The 26,698-nt window shown below is 40.8% G+C and overlaps 2 protein-coding genes across 10 annotated transcripts in view; one reads left to right on the top strand and one right to left on the bottom strand.

Annotated features, from left to right (window-relative positions):
- Nucleotides 1-794: 794 nt before the first annotated feature.
- On the bottom strand, nt 795-20,764 carry ECD (ecdysoneless cell cycle regulator). 6 transcript variants are annotated; one of them, XM_072995251.2, is made up of 14 exons: nt 20,653-20,764; nt 16,326-16,535; nt 15,177-15,294; nt 14,564-14,651; nt 13,860-14,038; nt 11,775-11,967; nt 10,917-11,045; nt 10,321-10,446; nt 8,674-8,759; nt 6,609-6,715; nt 4,819-5,002; nt 1,946-2,013; nt 1,552-1,784; nt 795-1,339 (listed from the first exon to the last, which is right to left on the bottom strand). In XM_072995251.2, exons 2-14 carry the CDS (start codon nt 16,513-16,515, stop codon nt 1,118-1,120), a joined length of 1,923 nt encoding a protein of 640 aa, XP_072851352.2. In that variant the 5' UTR covers nt 16,516-16,535; nt 20,653-20,764; the 3' UTR covers nt 795-1,117. The 6 variants fall into 6 exon arrangements, with proteins under 6 accessions (XP_072851352.2, XP_072851349.2, XP_020638823.3 ...); XM_072995248.2 differs by lacking the exon at nt 20,653-20,764 and adding an exon at nt 20,425-20,561; XM_020783164.3 differs by lacking the exon at nt 20,653-20,764 and adding an exon at nt 19,797-19,935.
- Nucleotides 19,942-26,698, top strand: part of FAM149B1 (family with sequence similarity 149 member B1) — a 26,933-nt gene continuing 20,176 nt past the window's right edge. For all 4 annotated transcript variants that reach the window (XM_072995254.2, XM_072995253.2, XM_072995252.2 and 1 more), the window contains exons 1-3: nt 19,942-20,095; nt 23,169-23,261; nt 24,333-24,465. In XM_072995254.2, coding sequence (XP_072851355.2) covers nt 20,046-20,095; nt 23,169-23,261; nt 24,333-24,465 — 276 coding nt within the window. In that variant the 5' untranslated portion in view covers nt 19,942-20,045. The remainder of the gene's footprint in view (nt 20,096-23,168; nt 23,262-24,332; nt 24,466-26,698) is intronic.

Genomic DNA, 26,698 nt, shown 5'->3' with positions numbered 1-26,698 from the left:
CTTGCTAACATCCATGACAACTACCAAGAACGGCAACATTAGGACAACATTCACATTTCCTGTTGTTGTACAATTAGAAAACAGTAGCATCTTAACATAAAGTGCTATCTGACAAACTTGAAGTCACATAGAATTATGTAAAATAAAAAGTGAGTTACAACCCAAGCCATAATGAAGAAATACGTATTTTCAGTAACAATTATTCAGAAAACAGCTGCCTCGCAGTATAGCCTTATGTTTTACAGATAGTCAGCTGAGAGATGATAGCATCCTTTAGCAATTAACTAAATCAAATTGTTAATATTGCAGATGGTGACAGTAATGAAATGGATATATTAGGAAAGCATAGGACCTAAGACAGAACTCAGATGTGATTTAGGAACAGCTGGTCGAGCAACCAGCATCTCTTAGCTAATGTAGCCCAGAACCTGATGCTAGCAGTAATAACTTCTTGATGTGCCAGTTTAATCCAAGGAGAACTGCTGTATAGTTTTCTTTTTGAGAGAAAGCATAGAAAACCTTCCAGTGAGGTAATAGATGGTTTTCACTTCACAGATACATAAAAGCAGAAAGCTTTTTGCATGTTGTCTAATTTTCTGATACAATAGAGAAACACACAAGCTTTATGTGTTGAAGAGAACGACAGTAGAAGTTGTTTGCAGCACAGAAAGCAAAAGAAGCACCCTACTCTTAACAGACCATCCACTGAGATGTTACAGAGGATTCCTTATGTTCCCTTCATCAGTTAATACTAAGTTATAATATCAAGGAAAAAACTGAAGAAACCACACATCTAGTTTGTAGGTCTTTTAATTAATACGGAAAGTCTTAGCAATTTTAATGAATATAAAAATATTCCAGCAACTATTTGCAAAAGTCCATTTTCTCAAGACAACCTAATTTTTATACATAAACAACCTATTTTAAGAGGACAGATTCCACAAGGGTAAAAAACATTGATAAAATTGCTCCACATAGTATATTCAAAATTGCCTGCACACATGGCCTCCTGAGAACAGAAAACCTTTCAACTTTAATTAATCCATCCAATCTACCTTTGGGGCTACTGTTCTACCCAATAGGATTTGGAGATTACATAATTCCATCGGGCTAATTGCTAGTGAGGCTTGTCTGCATTTTCAGGCAGATGTACTCCCATGCTCTGCAGAATGTTAGATGCAGGTCCTGCTAGTCCAGCTTGAGCAGTATATGACTCTAGTAGGTTAGTCACTAGGTTCATATCGACATCCACTGGTGCCATATCAGAGTCTTCTGCCCCAAAGTCTTCTTCCAAGCCACCACCAGGGGCTTGGGATGATGAAGCTTTTCCAGACCCAACCTGTAGTAAATGTAAACAATAGAAATTCAGGATCCTTTTTAAACTTCATAGCTAAAAATATGATGTACATATAACTACAGCACTGTCTACTAAGTAAGGGACAAAACTACATTTTACAAGCAGTGTGAAACAATATTTTAGTGTTAATGACTAGGTACATCTCTCCTCCCTTCCCTACTGGAAACAAGGAAAAAAGGCTACATAAAACATACCGCTTGTGGCTGATTTTTAAAGCTTTTCCCGATATTGGTGGATGCTAGTTCGTGATCCATTTCCTGCATATATGCTTTGAGACTTCCACTTGTTTTTTTCTCCAGTGCCGTTTCGCCTTGACTTTCCCTGTTTACATAAGACTCTTCATCACTGCCTAGGAATTCAAACTCCTCTTCCTCATCTAAATCATCAGAGTCCAGTTCTTCTGAACTCTGTTCTTCTGATTTTGTCCCTAGATACAAAATAGAATGAATGTATAAAAGAGAGAACAACATATCTGAATAATCAGTAAACTGACTTATTGCTTACTATTTGGAACAGAGAGACAGAAAACAAACCTTGTTTTATGGCAAGGCACATCTAACTAGCCTCTGTTCTGCTCTGTAAACTCACCCAATATTTTGTCTATGGCTGCTGTGAAAGAATCAGCATCAAAAGTGATACGGGAATCAGTGGAAGACCTGAAATGAAAAATTCATACATTACACTTACTGTGCCTGGTACTGGCATTTGAGAAGAATACATTGCATCATCTGGAAGTTGTGTCATGCCACTAGATTTCTTTCTTGTTAGGTTGTAACATTTCAATGCTCATCCAATCAGCTTCTTCAGTCCACAGACAGAGCAAGACAGCTGCTTGGATGAGTAGCGAAACATTTCAACCTAACAAGAAATAAGCCCAGTGGCCATGACTCAACTTCCAGATAACCACACCTGGATGACAGAGAATCTTCACAGATAAATATATTGCACTGGATCCACTTCTGCACATTGAGTCTTTCTGTCAACCAAGGAAGTTGGGTTCTAGCAAAGGCTTCTGTGAACAAGAGGGGGAGCACTTTTTGCTAGTTCTCTTTTCCTATATGTTATTCCCCCTCACCTTCATTACCTTTTACCTTGTCAAACATTCCAGACAAGATGGTGGCAAGGAAGATTATTGGGAGAACTGGCAAAAGACATCTTACCCTTTCTGTTTGCAGGAACTGAGAATGTTCTCTTTACCAGGAGTGGAACTCTGTGTATGTCTCTTTGGCCTCAATCCCACTGCACATAATGCTTTTTTTGTTTTGAATAAAACCTTGTGATACAAGGTTTCTTGGGCAAAATAACAGATTATAAGATGAAGCTTCAGAGAGTTTTGTGAACTGAAGTGGGAAATAAGGTGCAGAAATATGTTTGGGGATTAGGGTCCCCTGGATCTTGAATTTTATATATACACCGATAAACGCACTATGTTGCAGTTCACATGCTGGGTGTGTGAATTGTGCTCATGTATCACTATGAAGCTCTCCTCACACCCCACAACATTCCTGTAGACACACTCAGAAAGATTAGTGAGGAAAAGGGAATGGGGTATACACAGAGACCCAAAGTAATCTGACAGTGCTTTATAGAGTACATGGGGGGGGGGGGAAGAAGGAGAAATGGGACAAATGTGGAAGTCCAATAAGAGAATCATGTCAATAGGAAAGCAATATATCAAGAGTAACAGATGGAGGTGCATACCAAGAAGGGGAAAGAGATCAACCTATGAGGTGGAGAGGGGGTAAAGATTAGGAACCCAAAAGAGAAAGAGGACAGTTATGAAGGACCAGTAGCATCTGCTAAGAGTTAAAAAGGCATGCAAACTACACAGAAAAAGAGTTCAAAACTGTAACAAATGCTTTGCTGACAGGATTTCAGTGATTTGCTAAACTGTAAAAGGGGCTGTACAGAGATTTTTGAGTTGATGAAGGCTTTAATGTAATGTCATCTAGACTGAAACTAATGTCATCCCAAACATGAAGAAGCACTGCTCAGAAGTAAGATGTTACTTTAATAACATTTCTTTTTGCAGTGATGGGGTATAACATAGGTTTTGGTCTGCAGCAATCATAGGTCTAATTCACAACATTCTTAATGCACCATTTCTGTAGCTGCTAACTTCTCAGAGAAGGGGTGGGGAGGAAGGGTCACATGGGTGCTTCCTTTCCTGCATCCCACCATTTCTTTTGTGGAGAAGGGGGAGGAACTGTAAAGCAAGCAAGAAGGAAAGGAGAGAACACAAGCAAACAAACCCAGAAAGACCTGAGCTAAAGGGGAAAAAAGGAGGTGAGAATGAGATGCAAAGGTTCAGGTTGGGTAGGTGGGTGTGCACGCATGAGTGCCAAGAGCCTGGTTTGCTTTGGATGTTGGGAGGGATGCATTTATCCTTTAATATGAATAAAGTATCTTGTTTACTCTATAACCTGTATGTTTCTGAGTTTCATTCATTATTCCCTCTCAGAGAGACAGTGGGTAGCCACAGGACATAGTAGAGGCTCAAGTGAGGCTCATGTAGGTTTGGGCTGTCTGGAGAACAACCAAGAGAAGGTGTCCTGGGGCTTTAGTGATCAATTCTGCATAGCATCCATCCATCCATGCCGCTCCATGTAGCACCTCTGCCGGTCAGCCTTTACCAACCATCCAGGAAGAATGGGCTGAGGAAAGCTTTCCTTTTAAATTCTTTTAAAATTGTACTTTGTGCAATACATAGAACTGGTCACTTTAGCAAACTGGTAAGCACTTTCATTTATTTTCCCATGGCTACCCCAGTAATAAAGAATTGTAACATGTTACTTTTGCAGATGAGCTAATAGTAACTGTAACAACCTCTTGCCCACCCAGAATGACTATTAAGAGAATGAAATGCCCTGGGTTCTGTGAGTAAGCCCACTGAATTCAGGTGTGCAAAGGATTGTACTTGATCTTCTGAACAGACATTATGGCTATTCAGTCCATTCCTCTTCCAACAAGTCACTTTTGGAGGGTGGTTGGGTCTTATTTCAGCAATATGCAAGTTCTGAAAAAGCCTCATCATTTAACAAAACAGTAAAAGGTATCATTGACGCTTTAAATGTATAGGCTAAACATCAGTCTAAGTCCATGTCACTTCCCATAGCTAATTGCAGCTGACAAGTTCCCATGGCTGCACACCTTGCCACAGGATGAAATACATAACTGAGATGCATCTCAGCACTTTACCAATTAGCTGCAATTAGCCATGGCAAATAATGCAGAGTTTACAAAAAATCCAGCTATACAGTTATAAATGCTTTCAGATGTTTTTCAGTCACATAGTATTTTGGAGTAAATCAACATAATTTAAGTAACATCTGGCAGTCTAAATCCTTCAAAAGTTGTTATTACTGCTTGGAAAGATGAGTTACGTAGTTACTAAATTAAACAGCAGAGAAGTGTTTCACTATGCTTAAGCATGCACTGATATATTAGAAAAAAAAACTTACCATGGGACTTCTGCTCCTTCATGTGTTGAGACTTTAGATATAAAAGCCTTCATACTTTCAGTGACTTCTGCCAAGTCATAGTTCTGTTCTTCTTCATTTAAAGTAGAAGCAGGCTTGTTTGTGCCTGATGCTTCTTTAAGGATTTGATCCAGGGTGTCTGGAGAAATTTCCAGCCAACTGTCATCTGAAATAAGATATAATGCTACTTTATACCTTAAAAACCCTGCTAGGATCATTGTAAGTCCAAACTGACAGCACATAATAATTGAAATTCCATAGTAAGTCATAGCTAGAGTAGATCTACTGAATCAAAGGAACTTATGGAGGAGTTGACTCAACAGGTCCTCACTGATTCAGTGGACCTCCTCTAATTGTGACTTAGTACTGGATTCAGTCACAGATTAAGTGTCAGAGAACATAACTCTACATGTTGAGATGTGGGAACATGGTGACATGTGGCTCTAAAATGAAATAGGTCTCATGAACTGTTCAGCCTTTGTGGAGACGTCAAGAAATAGCACAAACAACCATTGTCATTTCTTTTGGGTAACAAAATGAGACACCATTATTTTATTTTTAAAATAAAAACAAATAAACAAACTTTATTTCTGCTTGCTCCTTTATGTTGAACCTTGTATATACTCCATTTCCTTGCCCAGAAAGCAATGCATCTACTTCTCCAAAAATCGTAACACAGTTAACTTGGACCTCACTGTCATAAAGTGGCAGTAGAGCTACTGAATTTGTAACACAACAGACTTAGCTCAGTGTTATTCAATATAAAGAACCAGATGTGTGAAACTGCACGCTTCCTTCTCTCCAACAAGTAAATTTTCTTCAGTACCTTAATCAGCTGTTACATCTGCTAATTGTTTAAACCATGTTTACACTGAAACTAGGAAAAACTGAGATGCCCTGATTAAATCTGAGTTCTGAAGGATGGTTAAGAGCATACTCTGGTTCAATTTATCCAAAGTTAATAAAGGACACATGTAATGTTAAGCTCAAGTCAGGGACACGTCAGAAATCTGTATAATGGAAAAGGAGATGGGGAAGCAGTGTGTTTTTGCAGCAATTTTACTCGTTAGTAATATGATTTGTATAGCAAATATTAAAAGGGAAAGAACGGGAACAGACCAAAGAAAGATTTAAAACATTTTAAAACCAGAATTATGAGAGTTTTGCTACTCCCTGCTTTACAGATTTCATTTGGACCAGAGTTAATAAAAAATAGCAAGATAATTTGTAATTTTATTCTCCCATTTCATTCCAACATAAAATTCACAACAAATTACACAGAATAGACAAATATATTGACAGCATAATCTGTATAATTTCGTAATGTGATGTAGTGGGCAGAGGATTCTGAATCCTACTTAGCTGTGAAAACTCATTGAGAGGTAGAAATGACAAATTACTCCCTGAACATTTCACATACCTTGAAAACCCTACCCGAGTGGCCGTAAATTGGAAACAACCTGACAGCATATAGCAAGCACAATATAGGCTGCAATCCTATACACACCCACTGGACAGTAACTCTGTCCAGCCATATTTGCTTCAGAGCAGACATATATGCAACCACACTGATTGATCTTTTAAGGCCATTTCTCCATACCTTTTGCTGCTTTTAGCAACCGAACTAAACATTTTCTGATTGTACATTGAAAGTACAAAGAAACGTGCTTGCATCTACATTTCACAAAGCATGTAAGGCCATCTTGGAATGCGGTTTAGTAGGCACAAAACCTAAAGGACACAGATTTGACTCTCTGACACACTCTTCTTACCATCCTCTGGAGGAAGACTGTCTGCTTCTTTCTGAAAATCTTCCAGGTTAAAGGAAGTTCCTTTCAATATGGTCAAAATTTCCTCACCTGGGCTCTCCACACCTGAACTACCAAAGAAGAAAACACAACCCTCAAAAACAGATTAGTAACATGTACTGAACAAGTTTTTTCATTGTCTGCTACACTCATATTTCAACAGTTAAACATGGTTTATAAGCTTACTAGCAGAAAGAGCTGCTTTGCATATTATTCTATATGTAACACATACCAGAAAAACCTGTATATATGTGTGTGAAAAGGCTGTTAAGTATGTAGCCATACTTTTTCAGTGTACATATATGGAAACCATCATGGGTTGAGAGAAGTCATCATCTAGAAATCTCAGTGGAAAACTATATACAGCAGTACTCTACACATTGTATTTTAGTATCTCTCTCTCTCTCTCTCTCTCTCTCTCTATCTATCTATCTATCTATCTATCTAGCTACAGTATATCATAGGAGTACAGCCCCTCACATTTCAGACCACATGCCACACGCTGCATCAAATTGGTCTCCCCAGAAGGAAGATGACACACAAGAAAGCTCGCATACTGTTTGCTGCAGACAAGCAGACTAAGGACATGGATTTCTGAAACCATGTCCTGTGGTCCGATGAGACCAAGATAAACTTATTTGGTTCAGATGGTGTCAAGCGTGTGTGGCAGCAGCCAGGTGAGGAGTACAAAGACAAGTGTGTGGTGGGAATGTCATGGTCTGGGGCTGCATGAGTGCTGTTGGCACTGGGGAACTACAGTTCATTGATGGAACCATGAATGCCAACATGTACTGTGACATACTGAAGCAGAGCATGATCCCCTCCCTTCAGAGACAGGGCTGCAGGGCATTATTCCAACATGATAATGACCCCAAACACATCTCCAAAATGACCACTGCCTTGCTAAAGAAGCTGAGGGTAAAGGTGATGGTCTGGACAAGCATGTCTCCAGACCTAAACCTTATTGAGCATCTGGGGGGGCATCCTGAAACAGAAGGTGGAGGTGTGCAAGGTCTCTAACATCCACCAGTTCTGTGATTTTGTAATGGAGGAGTGGCAGAGGAATCTAGTGGCAATCTGTGAAGCTCTGGTGAACTCTATGCCCAAGAGGGTTAAGGCAAAGCTGGAAAATAATGGTGGCCACACAAAATATTAACACGTTGTGCCCAATTTGGACATTGTCACTTAGGGGTGTACTCACTTTTGTTGCCAGTGGTTTAGACATTAATGGCTGTGTGTTGCATTATTTTGAGGGAACAGGACATTTACACTGTTATACAAGCTCTACACTCACTGCTTTACATTGTAGCCAAGTGTCATTTCTTCAGTGTTGTCACATGAAAAGATATACTAAAATATTTATGAAATGTGAGGGGATGTACTCACTTCTGTGATATACTGTATATAGGGGTTTTTTTGTTCCTGTGTTTGTAGACCAAGTTAAATACAATTCATACTTTTACACTGCAATCTTATCTATGTGTTTTATAGGCCGTATTCTGAGGCAAATGGTTATAGAAATACTCCAACTCAAAACCCTGTGATGCAATGTCATCAGATTTCAGGAACACTATTTTTACAAACAACATGGGACTACAGAATTTCTTTTGTTCACTTCTGCTCACCAAGACTAAACTAACAGAAAACACAACCTAAAGTTGAAGATATCCAATAAACAATCTTGAAAATTAAATTAGGACCCTTGTATCTGCAGGGGACCGGTTCCAAGCCCCCTCCAGATGCTGAAAAATGCACAATGCTATTTTAATAGCAAACACTATACACAGCACGGTCTCTGGCTCCCTCTGGTGATCAGTTCTGATAACTTCATCATTAAAAATACATATTTGGGGGATTTTTCTTTTAATAGCTTTAATGTTTTCAGATTGTGGATAAGTTAATCAGCATATACTGATCCTGCAGATAACGAGTTCCTACTGTATACATATGTAGCATATAAATGAACCAAAATAAATTAAAATTAATGATGCACAACTTGAGTTCCTATAAGCAAATTCAATGCTCTCACCTTTGTGGACTGATTACACTCTGTTGGAAATAATTTTCTGCCATATGCAAACGATCCTGATATTGAGCAGAACCTTCCAGTTCACCCTTTGAAATATACAAATAGATCAGTTCATTTTCCCCTGTACTTTAATTATTACGTAGAATATTTACACAATATATGTGCCCTGTATATCTTTATTAACTCTGATGACAGCAGTTTTATTACCAATTATGTTGCAACAAAAACAGCACACAACTAAGCAAAATACTGTATTTGCTGTCAACAGGACAGAGGCAGGAGAATACTGTCCTACCACAGCCTATGCAGCCTGCATGAGATCTACTGCATTCAGTAAAAACTTGGACATGTGACCAATGCTCCTTGAATTGAAACAGATGATCAGCAAAGTGATTCAATGAAAAGAAGCTTTTAACAAAAACCACAATAAAAGAAAGGCAAAATTACAACAAAAATACTGTAGCAATATTGAGAAGCTGTCTGAACATTGTACCAACTATCTGAACTGAGAAAATGAATTATGACAATATAACTGGCCTATTCTATATAATGCCAAACTTTTTAACACTGTGGACCAGTTGGGGGAAAGCGGGGCACCCCCCGCACTCGCGCACATGCACAAAGGAGCGGGGATGCTTGCACAGGCGGGTGCACACTTGTGCGCATGCACAAAGGGCTGGGGGAGCTCACGTGCATGTGCAAATGGGCTGTGCAGGGGGGAGTGCGTGTGGAGGGGAGATGTGCCTCTGTGGCCCAGTCTGGCCCAGGCCATGGACCGGCACCAGGCCATGGACTGGGGGTTGGGGGCCCCTGGTATAGAGAGTTCCTGTGCAGTGCCCCAGCCACTTATGCCTGCTTTTAGAATACTACATTTGGTGGCCCCCACCTCACCCCAACATGTCCAGTTAATTTTTGTCTTTCTTGTAGAAAGCCACTGCTTATTTTTTTTACATTCCTTAGCTCATCTTCCCTCTATAGAGCTCAGGGTGCTGACCAAAACTCTTCCCCATTCATTTTATTACAACCATTCTGCGATAATGGTTAGGGTGAAAGAGAGGTATCACCTATATTTGCACAAAGCCTTTCCTTAAACATTTTATCTAAAACCCAGGGAACCCATGAGCATGCAAAAAGCTCCTTGTTCCTTGGTAGCGATGTTTTGGCTGTTCAAGTCTTAAGGTTGCTATCCATGCACACAGCATATATATGCATACTTAAATGATATACCACAATTAACACTAGTTGCAATGCACTGCACAGTTGTACAGAACTCCACATCCAAGTTTTTGTAACTTGGTTATTATATAACTAGATATGTAGTTCTGTATGGTCGTGGAAAACAATAACATTGCCTCACCAAGATATACTTAGTGTACATATCATGAACCCTAATGACTAAAACAAGTGGTGAAATATATTTTTAGGCTCAAAGCAACATTCTTCTAGCAACTGTAAATAATCTTGTTCTGCTCCCTTTTAACTATCACAAGACAGAAGCTACTGTTCCTCCTTCCATTCTATGGCTCTAGTTGAAACAAGGCTTGTATAATTTATAAAGATATGACAAAATTACATTTGCACACATAATCAGTAATTAACTGGCTTAAACTGTTAAAGTGGTTTTGCAAATCTTTCAAAATATTTCACCTTAAAATAATTGTTTTTCTTCAGGCTGTTAAGAAAGTTATCCCACAGTGGAACTTTTGATGTATGCTCCTGGGAACCATGAAGAATTGGCTTACATTTTGAGCACAGAATTTCAAAGCCATGAGCCTGAGATATAGGAATAAAGAGATATGGTAACTTGTTAGGACAGTCTTTTAATGTTATAATATTTACGTGAAATAACTTAAACCATATGTTCAGTAAACAAACAATGAAAATGTAGGATGACAATCCTAATTAATTGCAGAAACTCTCAGCATACTATATACATTTACTTAGATGAAGTATGTATAGGTAGTTCTCATTTTACTCTGAGTTATCCTTCTAAAGACTGTAATGAGAACTGGAAGAGCACTAAAGTGCATTAAAATTGTTCTCCTTTAGTTGTAAAAGAACCAGGCAGTGGGTAACATACTAAATTGGACAAAACTTTGTTTTCACAAGGCTGTGTCTTTCGATCAACAAGACTTAAAAACAAATCTATGTGCATTGTTCATAAATTATACCTCAAAGTGAATCTTATCAGTCAAACCAAGGTCTAACAATTAGAAATATAAAGAGTTAAAGTAGAGGTTTACCAATTTCATGCCTAGTTCATATGCCTTGTACTGTGGATGTGAACGAGAAGGCAGTGAGTATCCACTCCGTCTGTCTGGTACAAAAGCCTGTTGAACCAATTGTGCATACAGACACCTAGTAAAAGTAACCTGGAAAAATCACAAACATTGTATTAAATATGCATTTGCCCACAATAAAGCTTATTTGAATTTATTTTAGCCTCTTACTAGTATTTCAAGCTTTGCAAAATCAAGGGGGGAAATGCAGTTTAATCAGGAAAGAGTATATGTTGGCCGACTACCAGATTTTATGAGTCATCAACTTTTGTAACTCTCAGATTGATTTATGAGATTCACTTAGATGCAGTTGATATAAACTTTAACACATCCAAAGTTCAAGCCAGAGTACAGGCAGCTCCTCCGGCCTTTTGGCACAGTAAAATATTGGTGACTGCCAGATGGCATGCAAAATTCTGCTCATTTATTCCAGCTCCTTCCACATCCTAAAAAGAAAAAAATCACTTGAAAGTTGGGGATGTCATCTTGAGTGTCATTCAACATCTACTAAGGAAACATAATTGAAAAAGAAAAACTAGAAAAAAAGCTGCAGATGCACAAATTATCATAGGACAATATGAATTACAAGACATGGTTACTTTGTAGGCTTTCACATTGTTTTTTTTTTCTCCCTCCTACAATAACATGACTCACCAAAAAATGAGACAGAGTATCTATCCAGTAGATACTAATACTGAATACATACACACACAAACACACAAACTGAATATTGAGTGTCTGTTAAATATGCATATATAAAGCATCTGTGATAACATGTCATGTTGAGTGACGCAATTGGCTCCAAACACAGCCACTACTTACTAAAGTCATTACACGTGTTTCTGGTGGGAAGGTTTTGAAAACCTGACAGGCTTTTAAGTCAATGGGGTCTCTCAGATAAAAAGCTTGGACTGCTGCAGACACTAACGTGGGTCGCTGTTTGAGCACTGCTGCAATGCCTCCTGGAATGTAACAGTGAGCTCGGTGAAGGAAAGTCTGGATTCTCGTAGGATACCTATGGCAGAAAAAGGCAACACCATGCATAATTAAGAGGCACTTCAAGCAAAGGCAATGATGGCACCACCTACCCTGTATCCCTGAAAATAAGACCTAACCTGAAAATAAGCCCTAGTATGATTTTTCAGGATGCTCGTAATGTAAGCCCTACCCCAAAAATAAGCCCCAGTTAATTGAAATCCCACCTTCCACCAACATACAGCAACCAGAAGACAATGACATGACTGTATTTGAATAAACATAGATTGTTGTACATGAAAAAACCACATCCCCCCAAAATAAGCCCTAATGTGTTTTTGGAGCAAAAATATAAGACCCTGTCTTATTTTCGGAGAAACACGGTATATACATATTCCATCAGAAACAGTGGAATATCTAGGCAAGGGTAAATTCCTTAGATCCTGGGCCTGAGAACTGTTCATTCATAAAGCGTTGGCCTTTCCAGGATTCAACTTCAATTAATTATTCCTCATCTTGCTTATCACTACATCTAAGTCACTGGTTTAGCACATGCACATTCTCACCTCACTCAGACATTACAGAGAAATAGCACTGTCTCCACAGCATTGGCCTGATGCTATGCTTGAAACCACTCATTAACTGTTGCCAGCTGTTCCATATAAAAGTTAAATATTGGTGACATTACTGTGTCCTGCATCATACTGCAGTTAACTGCCAAGGTGCTGGCAAATCGCTGTGTTGACTTGGTTATTACAGAAGCTGTGAGAGAGACTGAGAGAAGCCATGGGTGGGGGTGAGGAGAGAGAAGTCATAATGAAAGGAAAGAGCCATGAAAAGGGAGATGGGGGAGTCACAAAGAAAAAAGGAGAAAGAGGAGCCACAGAGAGGGAGGGAGAGACAAGGAAGATTTCAGACATTTATTCCTCTTCCAGATGACTTTCTAATTCCATTACAGGGCTTTCTATTACTGTATAGTGCTTTTTTTATGCGTATTTTCAGGTTACTTGTAAACCATCTAGGAAAGAATTATAGGCTGAAACTTGGGAGAGATATCCTTAAATTAAACAGCTGATCAAACACACAAGCATTAACAAAGTATGATGTATTCTCGAAGGCTTTCATGGCCGGGATCCAATGGTTGTTGTAGGCTTTTCGGGCTGTTTGCCCGTGTTCTGAAGGTTTTTCTTCTTAGCGTTTCACCCATCTCTGTGGCCGGCATCTTCAGAGGACACGAGTTAGAACTCTGCAGCAATGGTGAACCTATGGCACGCGTGCCACAGCTGGCACGCAGAGCCCTTTCTGCTGGCACGCAAGCCATAGATCACCAGATCGCTACTCCCCCCGCCCACCCCACCCCCACGCAGCTAAACATCAGGAGGCGGCTACAGCTGGTGCTGGTGCTTTGGCAGGCGGACCCGGAGCAACTGGTGCTGGCAGTAGAGGGGTCTTGAGGCACCTTCATGCCAGGATTCCTCCTTCCGTCGCCACTTCCGTTTCTGGGTCCACCACTTCCAGGTCTACACTTCTGATTTCGGGTCAGCCGCTGCTGCTATTGCGGCAGCGGCACACCATCCACTGTTTCCCCCCCCCCCAGTTTGGGCATGCGAGCCCAAAAAGGTTCGCCACCACTGGAACTCTATCTGTGTTCTGGGGTAGTGTGTGGGATAGCTGAATATTTGTAGCTGTGGGATCAGCTTTTTGTCTTTTTCAGGTGATTGAATGATTATAGTGATCAGGGTGTTTTTTGCTATGGGTGTATTGTTGTGATAAGGGGGGAGATTATCTGTCACTGTGATTGATGAGCACTGTTAGCTAGTCCTTTGTGTGCAGTGATCACCGGTCTTTGTGGCTGGGTAGTGTTCCTTGACCTTTTGCAGTACGATGTATTGTAGACAATCTATAATAAAAACTTTTCTTTAGATTACTCACCCATTGATGCGTTTATATACTGCTTCTCTAATAGATTTTGAAGCTACAAAATGCCCAGAATAGATGGAAAACAACTTCAATGCTTGAGGAATTGTAGGACTGGTGACAGGCAATAATGTCCTCTCTTCAGATGTCTTAGGCAATGGAATTATGCACAATTCTCCATGGTGAAAGAACACCTGGCAAAAATGTGTTACTGTTCTATGTATAAAAGACTGTGAAATAATCATAGATTCAAACATGATAATTTAAAAACTCTTCAAAATAGGCTAGTAGTCAGAAATAGAATAGCTGTAAAAGTAATATTTCAAAGATTTTAAACCAGCTTTTGGACAAAGCATTCCAAAGTGCTAAAAATGGCATTCATTTTAGAAACCTGATTAAAATAATTGTGTGCCATCAAGTCCAGTTTTTGGTGACCGTTTCCAGGGATTTCTATGTACAAAGTACTGAGGAATGGTTTACCATTCCCTTCTTCTTGGGACTGTGCAGTTTACCCCAGGCCACACAGGCTGGCTCTATTCACTGGAGCTGCAGTGGGGAACTGAACTCCCAACTTCATGCTCCACAGCCAGAAATCTTAACCACTGAGCCATCCAGTCTGCTAATTAAAATAAAGATAAGAGAAACAGATGTAGGCACCCAGCACATATTGTTTAGACTAAGCAGCATTCCAGTTGCTATTATTCTTAAATCCTTCTTACCCGATTGGTACTATTTTCAGGATTCAACCACTTTGGAAGGAAATCAGCTGCTTCTATTAGTAGGAATTCACCATCATTATCATCCACCCTATTCAATGGAAAAAAATTCTCTCTCACAAACATGGATCTTTTTTACTTTGACTTAGCTGTATACGTATTTTACAAATGTGAAAGCTAAAATTCTAATATACTGAGACAATCAAATCATGGTCCAATCTTAATCTCACCTACCAAGAACAGGTCCACTTTGCACTAGTGTAAGCGAAAGATTCTCAAAAATGAAATCTAATTTATTACAAATATTGTCTGCCATTTTCGCAGCAGCCATCTGTTAGAGCAACAGGATCTCCTTCCTCTCCTGCAGACCTCTATACTGCCAGGAAACATGCTCTTCAGGACGTCCCACTCCCTGGAACTGGTTTTGAAAGAACACAGAGGACTACAGTAGGCAGGGAATAACCTTTCCCAGTTCTCATAATATGAGCTGTTTTGTGGCAGAAGAACCCTACTGGATTGTAGCTGTGCACAAATTCAGCCTAAAGTATTATTACAAGCAACAATTTACCCAAGCTGCATTCAGATTTGGATACATAAAGACTGTGGTTATAAGTACCTAGCCACCAATTCTGGAAACTCCTTTGTAATTTCCTTTATGAGGTATACGACAAACCATTCATCTTCAATGTTATCCCCAAATTTTGTGAGTCCGCCAATATGAGCAGGAATATCTCCTGGAGAAAGAGAAGAGACAGATGATACTACAGTTAAACCATTTTCTAGAAAGCATATGAAACAACCCCTTTGTTCCAATCCTTTATTGTAATGAAACCAAAGTATATGTAATTGAAAAAACTGCAAACAGTTTCCCTATGTACCCTTGCCTTTACTCTTCCTCTTTCACTTTTTTCTATTTTGAAACTGCAAGCCTCTTGGGGCAAGGACCTATTAAATCTCTTTACATCTGCAATATAAACATAGATCACTATATAAATAATAAACTATTTTATAACAATAGATAATCTATTTTACTATATTCTATTATAGCATTGGACCTGAAAATAACTGAATCAAACAGGTTTACAACTGAGAGGATAAGAGAAGGCTCAGTTTCCTCTTATAATCAGTTTGTTCACATTTACTACGTCTAAATGCATGGTGTGTATGAAACATTTAAGTATGGCCTATAGGTCAGAATCCTATTGGTAGTACAAACTGGAGGAGACCCATTAAATCTGTGAGATTTACATAAGGATTGACTCGCCATTCAATAGATCTGTTCTAGTTGGGATTTGCAAGATGATTTAGGCTGTGAAGTTTTTTAATTTTTAGTGTGGAAGCAAAATTTGAGAAAAACATTATGACATCTAAAACACACCAGAACACTTAGACTGCTCCAACAGCCCAAATCTTTGCGCTGAAAGATACACACACTGAATGCTAGGCATCCTGCTGTGTTGCAGAAATATGAACATCTGGGATAAAGGCATGAACAGCTGCTAGAATGCTGCTCACAGTTCACACCCAGTATGCTGAAATACTATCACCACTGAATATGCTACAACAAGGACAAGTAACTTGTCACTCTCCAGATGCTGTTGGGCTACAACTCTCATCAACTTGTAGCTAGTAGTCACGAATGATGAGAACCACAGCTCAAGATCTGGAGGGCCACCATCCCTATTCCACCAATTCTCAGAGAACTGGATGGCCAGTTTCCAAATTCAAAAGTATCAAAGTCAAATGAAAAGACCGTAATTTTTACCTTTGGCAGGTTTGTACTTTAGATTAAATGGCTGATACTGCCAGATGTAGGAAACCAGTATGGGTGCAAGGTGTGCTAGTATTCTTTCAATGTATTGTTGAAAATTTTCAGGGTCTTCTGGTTCATTTGTCAAGAACAGCTGGTATTGCACTGCATCTTCCTCAGCTGTGTAGTTCAAATCCTTCTCCATTATGTACTTAAGGAATTATCCTTTAGTAAGAAATAGATCAAAACTGTTTGCAAACATAAAAACTTCCTCTCTAACAAAAACATTATAAATCTCAACAAAACGGTGTAATACATTTTTAATGAGACAACATTCAAGGCCTCAGTTTTCTAAACTGTAAAGAGACAGCATCTAGGCTGCAAGAGACCGTTATGTAATGGACAAGTTGCCATCTAACTGAATTTTCTGTCTTCAGAGATGTTACAAAAGTGAAAATAATTCTAGTTCCACCAACAATCACATTTATACTGACTGATGTTACTTCATTTTACTAACCAACTCTCTGTATTTACTTTATGTATCAGCAGATAAGGTGGTATAATCTGTTTGTGTGATATGTGCCAGCAAGTCACTTTTGACTTATGGTGACCCTAACAGGGCCCCCAAGCTACGGGAGACCTTCCTTCCTTCCTTCCTCCCTCCCTCCCTTCCTCCCTTCAACTTATATGCCACCCATTCTACCCAAAGGTCTCTAGACGGTTTACAACAATCAAAATACAATAAAAAGATACAACAATTAAAATACAATTAAAATATATAGTCTAAAATTGCCACCAGGACCCACAGTTGATATTATTTCAATTAAAAGCCTTCTGGAGAGCAAAGGAAGTGATTAATTTGCCAGTATTCTGAAGTGGGTTACTTATTCATCCATTTCATAATATTGGCAGGAGTCATTTATGTGTGAACAGTTAGCCTTGACTATATCATTTTAATCAAGCTCAACCATTCCAAAATGGTCCACATAAATTCACTCCCTGCTGCTAGTATAACTACATCCTAAGCCTCCCGAGTCACAGTCCAACACTTTATCCACTAAACTGGCACTCAGTGAGCTCACTTTGAAAAGAATCTAAAATGGTTTAAGCACTATAAACAGTTTAAGCAATTTACATCAAACACACTGAAGTTAGCAATCCAATAAACAGGATTGTGATGACACTAAGCGTGTAAAATAAGGAATCATAGTACACCTGAAGAAAAACATATATTACTATCTCTTTCTGTGACAGAATGGACACATATGGGAAGGGCTGGATCCAGGACTTGATATCCATGGACAGAAAAGCTCTGTTCACAAATATGCCTCTTCTCCTTTCCATCACTTTGCTCGGTTTGTGTAATATTTTCAGAGGATGGAAGAAGTTCTAGCGGGGAGGAAATGCCACAAAAGTCTGTTTCTGTTAATTTGGTTCCATATACGATACCTAAATCTGGATCCAACTCAAAATCAATAGTAAAAACATAGTAGAGGGCAAAAAAATCTAACTAAATAAGCTTAATAAGTGGATATTTATATCTATGTAATACCTAGAAAGGGACGTGATGGCGCTGCAGGTTAAACCACAGAAGCCTCTGTACTGCAAGGTCAGAAGACCTGCAGTCGTAAGATTGAATCCATACGATGGAGTGAGCCCCCATCGCTTCTCCCAGCTCCCGCCAATCTAGCAGTTCAAAGGCATGTAAATGCGAGTAGATAAATAGGTACCACCACGGTGGGAAGGTAACAGCGTTCTGTATCTAGACGCGCCAGCCACATGACCATGGAGGATTGTCTTCGGACAAACACTGGCTCTATGGCTTGGAAATGGAAATGAGCACCGCCCCCTAGAGGCGGACATGACTGGACAAATTGTCAAGGGGAACCTTTACCTCTACCTAACATCTAGAAAACAGATTTACATATTTTCTTTACAGTCAAGTATATAGATTTGAGACTATATTTTTCCTATGTTGGGTTCCTTTACTTTCAACAATTCCATCGCAGAGATAAATATTCCCTTCTTCCCTCAACGGTAAAGCTTTTCACAACACTGCACATCCATGCAAGATTCTTCGGAATCTTGGTGCACGCGCTCGTAATCTCAAGATTAGATCACTGTAACACGCTCTACGTAGGGCTGCCTTTGAGGCTGACACAGAAACTTCAGGTGGTGCAGAATGCGGCGGCCAGGCTCCTTACAGGAGTGAGAAAATATCAACACATCTCTCCAACGCTGGCCACATTGCATTGGCTGCCCATCTGTTTCCGTGTCAACTTCAAAGTTTTAATGCTTACTTATAAGGCACAAACGGTTTAGGACCTCGAGATTTGGCGGAACGCCTCCTCCCACCAAGGTCTACCCGGATCACCCGCGCGAGTCAGGAGGTGAGGCTGAGCCTGATGCCGAGAGGGGCCCGGAAGGAGAAGACACGAAACCGGGCCTTCTCGGTGGTGGCTCCTCGCCTCTGGAACAATCTCCCTCTGGCGATTCGCGCGGCCCCCACGCTGGGCATCTTTAAAACCCAATTAAAAACATGGCTGTTTATTCAGGCCTTCCCTCCAGCCAACTCTTGATTTTTTCTTACTTTTCCTTTTTATTTTTACTGCTGTTCTTGTTTGATTATTATGTATTTGTCTATGTTTTATTATTTGATTTTATATTTGGAAGCCGCCTAGAGTGGTCCGGTGGGCCAGATAGGCGGGGTATAAATTAAATAAATAAATAAATAAATTTTTAAACTGCTCCCTTATTACACAAGTTGTTTTTTTAAAATTAAATGGTGTCTGTAATTTTCTATGCTTTTAATAATTTGCTTAATTGTGTTTCGTTATAGCTTGCCTTGCAGAAGAGTAGTAGATAAAGCGCGGTCCTTTTAAAGGAGAAAAGCAGGGTTTAAATAAATAAGTCAGGCAGATACTACACAGAACAATTGCTGCAGCATGGCTGGGGGACTTTTGGCTCTCCAGATAGCTCAAACCAGAGACAGGGAAAAGTTATTCCGAGAGCTTAAGTCCAAAAAAAGCAATTTTTCTCATCTCCAGGTTTGGCCTCCAACTCGCGGCGACGGCGCCCTCCATGGCTAATGGTCGAGGATGATACAAATGTCAGCAATACACTCTTCGGAGCCCTGCTTATTATTACATAACCTTGTTCTACCTCCATCCCGCTCTTTATCCGTTCTAGTACAGCTGGCAAGAATGAAAAACCAATCCTGTGCACGTTTTCTCTCAAACAATAATCAGTGTAACTGACAACCGACAACAACGTTCCCCAGTCAATTCAAAATCAGTTGCTTCCAGGAAAACAGCTGCATTTTCCACTGGAAAATAAGCCGCACTTCATCACAGCAGAGCCTTTCTGTCACGATATCACCACAAGACCTTGGTAAGCGGCCTCTGCCTCCGGAAAGCCTCCATCTCCCGCGGCTTCCCGACACGGCGCCTCCGGGCTTCACCCACACCCCCCTCAGCCACAACTTACCCGGAATCTCGCTTAGAGACGCCAATCCTGCGGCCTCAGGCGGGCGACCTCAAAAGACACCTCCACGCATGCGCTGCGCAACCTCATCACTACGCGCTAGAGTCCCCGGCTTCGACTATAGAGCCATGACTTCCGTTCGGCTGGTCAAAGAGGGGAAAGGGGCGGGGCGTCGCCATGGCGGCCAAGGGCCGAGCCGGCCAGCCGGCGGCGACGCCGACCGGAGCCGAGATGGGTTGCTGAGGCGAGAGAATGATCTCGCGATATACGAGGAAGCCGGTGCCCCCCGACGCCCTGGGGATGTGAGTGGCCTCCCCGCTGAGGGAGCGGCAGAAAGGCGCGGGCCCCCTGTCTCCGCTTCCGCCCTCACTGACCTGCGCCTCCCCCGAGCCCCTTCCTGCGGCCTTTCCCAACGCCCGAGTAGGGCGCTTTACCCGTCCTCTCCCAGAACGTGAGGAAAGTGGCTGCTTTGGACTACAGCTCCCAGAATCCCCAGCCAAAGCTGGCGAGTGGAAGCTGGGAGTTGTGATACCCCCACGAAGAGATTCTCCCCAACCCCGCGCCCTCCGGCTCTGGCGGCGAAGGAGCCTCGTCTCTTTGGGCGGCTCTCGTTCGGTTCTTCTCCACCTACCGGCTCCTTCCCGTCTTCTAGGCGCTCAGGAGAGCGTTGTCGTCGTCCCCGTCCCTGGTTTCCCCCCCCCTTCAGAAAACCCTCCCTCTGCCGGCCGAAGGCGTCGCTTCCTCCGGCAGCCTCGGTGAGGCGGCGGGCGCAAAGGCAGCGAGGCCGCTGGGGAAGCCTCCAAGCCAGGGCCCGCCTCCGTGAGAGGCCCAAGTGGAGCTGGCAAGGGAGGCCGCTCACCCTGCGTCGGGACTGCGGAGGAGAGGAAGGTTCTCCTTTCCCTCGGGACACCCCCGCCGTCCTCAGGGAGACGAGTCTGGCTGGGTTGCGGACGAGCCGTCCTCCTGGCTGGCCTCTGGGTCTGGAGGGTGGGAAAGACGTTCGGCCAGCTGGCCCCAACCGGCGATGCAGGCCTGGTTCAGGCGGAGGAAATCTGTCACCACCCGACGGGCAGCACAGTCCCGAAATAAAAGCTTGTCTCGCTGCTGCTTCCAGACAGGCTTATGCAAAAGCCTGTTATTCTGAGATACCCATCCATATTTTTTTTTGGTTGGCCGTCCACGTTCAGAGGAAGAAAAGGTTTGGGATGGGAAAAAAATAGCAATTCAGCTGCTAAGGCCGTGGTCTGGTGCAGAGTTTGATACACCGAATTCTAGATTGTCAGGCCAATTTTTTTTAAAAAAATGAAAAAATAAAGAAGACAAAAACGTTGTGGAACCTTAAAGACTAACTGCTATATTTTAATGCGAGTAGTGTATTCATGGATAAGTCTCTCGTGTCTGAAGATGTGGAATTGTCCATGAAAGCTCACATTAAAATACTGTATAGCGGTTCTTCATTAAGATGTCACAACCTTTTAAATCTGCTTTATATTTTTTCGTTTTTTGTTTTGTTGTTCCCTGACATTCTAGCACAGACTAACATGGCTACTTCTTCTAAAACTCATTCTAGATGTTTAGACTTCATCTTGCACAAATCAGCTGAATGTCAGGCCTTTGTCACATAAATGATAAATCAGTGTGATGGAGCATCAGACCAGGACTTATAGATTCCTGGCTTCATCCATGGAAATTCAGTAGCGGGTGGCAACTGTTTCTTCAACATCTCACATATCTCAAAAACTTTATTAGGGTTGCCACCAATCAGAAGTGAATTGGCAGCATATAATGACAAATACACCATAGGAGAGGCGATAATGTGCTTGTAGCAAAGTAATAGTCCAAGAAAACTAGCCAGAAATGTATAGAAATTGACAAGAATTCTATAAATGCCTTTGGAGAAGAACTGTGATGTCACTCTGACTAAAAGGATGGGATTTCAATCTTAAGAAGCAAAGGTCACTTGACAGGCCAAAGGTTTGGCCACATTTTGGCCAGTTAATTAAATGCTGAGAGCCTGTGTGGTGTAGTGGATGTGTTGAACTCGAACTCAGGAGACTTTGTTTAAATCCCTGTTCAGCCATGGAAACTTGGGGGGCGGGTGTGCTAACATTGATGAGTTCAAAAGACTAAACATCAGTTTAGGCCACTGTTCCAAATGTGCCATGCATTTTACCATGCCACTTTTTGGCATGGATCTCTACATATAGGAACTGAGGGGTGACCTAGATTTGTAAGTCCCTGGGTAATGATCTTTGCAGAAGCAAGTAGAACTAGCAAATCATCTATGTTTTTATGGAGACAGTTTCTCTTTGTCTATCCCATAGTTTTAAAAAAACCTCTCTAGTATATGGTTGTAGATGACCTGAGGTCTGTGGTTTGATTGTTGATTATTAATAAATCTTCATTTCTTCTGGTCTAAGTCTAGATTTATTGAAAACTCACATTTTTGTTAATGACTATGGCCTAAGTCCAGCATTCCACTGGCCCAACGTTAGGATAATTCTCTCCATCTCCTTTCTTCTTGTAGTCCTTTGTTTCACCTGAAAACCAACTCTAAAGGAATTTTCCAGCCCTCTAGAGCAGGGGTTCCCAACTCCCGGTCTGCAGCCCAGTACAGGTTCAGATCTCAAGACAGATCTGCCCCCCTGCACACACTCCCCCATGTATGCCCACCCGCATGCCCACCCGCATGCACAGCCCTCCCACCGGCATGCACAGGTGCCCCGCCTACCTGTGCATGTGCACGAGCACGCCCCATCCACCCCTGAGCGTCATGCATGCATGCAAATGCACCCTGCCCCACTGCGAGCACACCTCGCCCACCTGCGCATGTGCGACTGTGCACCCCGCCCACCCACAAGCGCAAGGGGGTGCCCACACACACATTGACCCACCCCTTCAACTGGTCTGTGATCTGGAAAAGGTTGGGGATCACTGCTCTAGAACCAGTTTTGGTGATGCACAATAGACTGCAGTAGGAGGGAGCATTGCCCTTTCCTGATTCCCCTGGATTCTGCTGTACCTCCGATAGATGTAGACTATTTAATCCTGCTCAGTGTAGGTAATTCAATAATTTTAATATTGATTGCTTTTTGACAAAAGACATGAAATAATCTTGGGTGTGTGTTCCACGCCGTCGTGTCGGAACCAATTTATAGCGAACTTCATAGGGCTTTCAAGGTAAGTGAGATATTTAAGGAGTGGTTTACCATTTCCAAATGCCCACTGAATTTCCATAGCTAAGTGGGGATTTGGACCCTGTTCTCCAGAGTCCTGGTCCATCACTTTATCCACTACACCACACTGGGGATCCAGATAATCTTTAGCAACTGGAATTTGTTTCCACCAGTCAGATCATCATTTTTTTTTTTTCAGACGAGGACTGAAAAATACCTTAGAACATCATCCCCTGCCAGACTCACTGGATGAAAGTTACCCATCTACTGAAAGCCAGGAAGATATTTCAAGGTATTAGGCTAGTATAATTATGTCTAATGTTTGTCAAAACAGGATAAATTGAAAATACATTTGTTATGCAATTTTTTGTCCTGTTACTCTGGTTATGCTATTTCTGCCATATTGAACTCTAAACAAATGTTGTTTGTGTGTTCATTTATTGTGGCCAAATATTGTTTATTCCATGAAACCACTAATAACTTTGTCGAAGCTAACAGTCCGATTTGCATTATCTTGGCATCAGACAGTAAAGGCTAGAGATAAGCTTTCTTATTTTCCAATGGCTAAAATCAGGTTCCATGAGCTGTGCTGTATCGAGCTGATGGTATCATCAGCTATGGCAATATTTTGGAAATAAAAACATTCTGATTTCTTCTAAAAATCTCCTGCAGAATCCCTTCAGTTTGTGGGAAAGCTGCTGGAGGTTGAGAAAAGGATGGAGTCTTTAATTTGTGAAAACCACCACCCCTGGGATGACTTTACCAATGGCAATAACTTTCAAAAATCAAAAGCTCTTCCCCCATCCTATAGATCCTGATGCCTTTCTCATTATGAAAGGGATTTCACAGTAACCTCAGGACTTGTGGTGGGAATCAGAAATGGTTTATTTCTGGAAAATCATTGTGGTTGATGATGTCACAGGCTTTATGTGGTATAGCTGCACAAACAGGATTTCCGCCTTTATTTAAGAACAGATATACTTACAAACTTAGGAAAGGGCACCTGATTCCTTCCAAATTCCCTTTTTATTATATAATTAATTTATCAGGCTGCTTTAAGGCCTTTAGGATAAAATGAAAACTACATCTTCTTAAATGATGTTCACATGATTTTATTTTCACCTAACAATACGTACTGTAACGATTGCTGTAAACTTAGTAACATTTGCAGAAGTTATACATTTCCTGCATTTAACATTACCTTAAGATAAAGATTTACTTTATTGGAAATATAGCTTGTCTCAGTGGAAACTAAAATGTTCTAGATATACCAGCTCTGTGTTTCAAGAAGTTTATCACATCAATGTATACATGACTTGATCTTAACATCCCTTTTTCCCGTCTTCTCAAAACTGCATTCCAGTGAGTCGGAAAGTACAAAAGATGCAAACTACCAGTCTGTCACTTCAGTGGATGATGGCAATTCATGGTCAGCAAGTCAGAGCTTCACAGGCACCTCCACAGAAGACAGCTCAGTCTTTTCTTGGGGCTATGATGTGAGCAGATTATAGTCTTTGATTTTAAAACAGAAAAAACCACCCTACCTTTGAAAAGGATATATTTTGATTCTTACTGTTCAGATAATTTCCCACATTGATCCTGACAAACTCAGAAGTATATGGATCTGTATGCAGGGCTATACAAGGCTTGATATATTTCAGTTACTTAAAATATGTATGTGTGCAAGGTTTAAAATAATCCCTTTTGAATCCCAAGGTTTAAAATTGTTCATCTAATTTATCTTCAGAAACCATTGTTTCTTTTTTGGATAAGTTAAACACTATGAACTGCATTGTTTGGCACTGACTTGGCAGTGAGTCCCATACTGAACATCAGTGATAGATCTAGCTTTAGTCATGGGTAGCTTGGTTTCATATGTTTCAACTGCTTTGGACTACTTGCATTCAGATACAGTGGTGCCTCACTTAACGGGCGCCCCGTTTAATGACGAAATCACATACCGACGAACTTTTTGCGATCGTTTTTGCGATCGCATTGCGATGTTTTAAATGGGGAAAAATTGCTTTGCGATGATAGGTACCCTGTTTCGCTTACCGATTATCACAAAGTGATTATTTTCCCCCAGCTGATCGGCGGTTCCAAAATGGCCAGCGGGTTAAAAAATTGGCCACCCGCTGTGTTTAGGGACGGATTCCTCGCTTACCGGGCAGCGAAAATGGCCGCCGTATGGAGGATCTTAGCTTAAAGTTCAGTTTTAAGGCCATAGGAACGCATTGAAGGGGTTTCAATGCATTCTATGGGCTTTTTAAAATCGTATAGCGACGAAATTGCTTTGCAGCGATTTTTGCTGCACCGATTAACGTCACTATGCGAGGCACCACTGTATTTGGAACGTAATTCTAAGAACTTTGTATGATTGCAAAATCAATTATAGCTTTAGTTCAGTGTATGGTTAGATATAATTAAATCTTATGGACATAGTGCCTAGATTACATCTCAGGCCTTGCAGTTTATCACTTTCTGATTATTCCTTACTCCTCTTTGTGTTGAATCTCCTATTTGTTTTCTGTTGTATCATTAATTAAAATATTCCTAAATGTCTGAAAATAACACTTTTTAAAAAACTGTATGGATCATAATTAGCTTAGGTGTCTATGAAAGTATTGTATCACAGTTTAAATTAACTGCGAAAGAATGAATTTGATAGGCAAAGCAGGTTGCCCTTTGGGTTTTTGTTGTTGATGTTGTTGTTTTTAAACAAACAGATTTGTGTGTTTCTTTGAAAACAAAGCTTTTAACATCAGGATGTTATCATTTCCTTAAGATTCTAGATCTGGGTCCTATCCTGAAAGAAATGACATTGAGCAACCCCACTGAGTTCAATGTGAATGCCACAAATGGTGTATTTACAGTGTCTAGTATTTCTGAACGCTTGTACAGGTTGGTGCTACAAAAAGCAAGAGATGAGAAAAGAAACAGAAGTACAAAAACCAGCCAGATAATGTGGCTATAAAGGCTGCATTTTAGATTTAATGCAAGGATAGAGACTGCAGATTAAATAGATAGTGATTAGGAGGTTGGTAACTTGTATTTCCTATTTTGCATCACACAGTTTTCTTGGGAGGTGCAAAACCAAACTAAGGAGAAATGTGATAAAGAGTATCACATTTTGTCACATTTTATTAACAAAGACAGATATTAACTTTAGGTGGCAATTAATATTCTCCATTTTTCTTTTCTGCTACTTTGATTTAAAAGTTCTAGGGAATATGAAAACCTGCACATACAGTTCAACTACTGCTTGATATTGACAAGAATCCTATTCATGTTTGTGTCATTTGTAGTGGCTAATAGCAGCTAATTGATCAGGTGCCAGGAAGTATATCTGTAATGTGCCTGATCACATCCCCTGTTGTGCAACCTAGATGCACTGTGCCACCCCGACTGCTGGAAGTTTACACGAATCTTACATGAATCCTAGTAGGATTCTGGCTATTCCATAACAATGGACTTGGGATTGTTTCCCCCTTGATGGATGGTTTTTCTTTCTTTGTTTAAAGTGTGTATCATGCCCCTTACCATCTTCCAATCAAGAACCACATATCAAATTGTATGAAAGCTTCTGCTTTCACCTGTTTCATTTATTCTTTACAAGTTGTGTCAGTAACAAAATATTGCAGGGTGGGGTGTTCCTCACCTATCAGCCAGCCATCAGGATATTCCATTCTATTTACCTGCCTGCTCCCAGTTTTCTGTTTTTTAAAAATC

Source organism: Pogona vitticeps, chromosome 3, assembly GCF_051106095.1.
Source record: "Pogona vitticeps strain Pit_001003342236 chromosome 3, PviZW2.1, whole genome shotgun sequence".
NCBI lineage: Eukaryota > Metazoa > Chordata > Lepidosauria > Squamata > Agamidae > Pogona > Pogona vitticeps.
Note: the sequence above shows the minus strand (reverse complement) of the source record. Positions and strands in the feature narration are given on the sequence as shown.

Coding starts and splice junctions, on each gene's coding strand:
- ECD (XM_072995251.2), bottom strand. CDS start 16,515: ATGGAGAAGGATTTGAACTACACAGCTGAGGAAGATGCAGTGCAATAC. Junction 5,003..6,608: donor CAGTCTTCCTCCAGAGGATG/GTAAGAAGAGTG, acceptor ATCTTATTTCAG/ATGACAGTTGGCTGGAAATT. Junction 1,340..1,551: donor TTAAAAATCAGCCACAAGCG/GTATGTTTTATG, acceptor CATTTACTACAG/GTTGGGTCTGGAAAAGCTTC.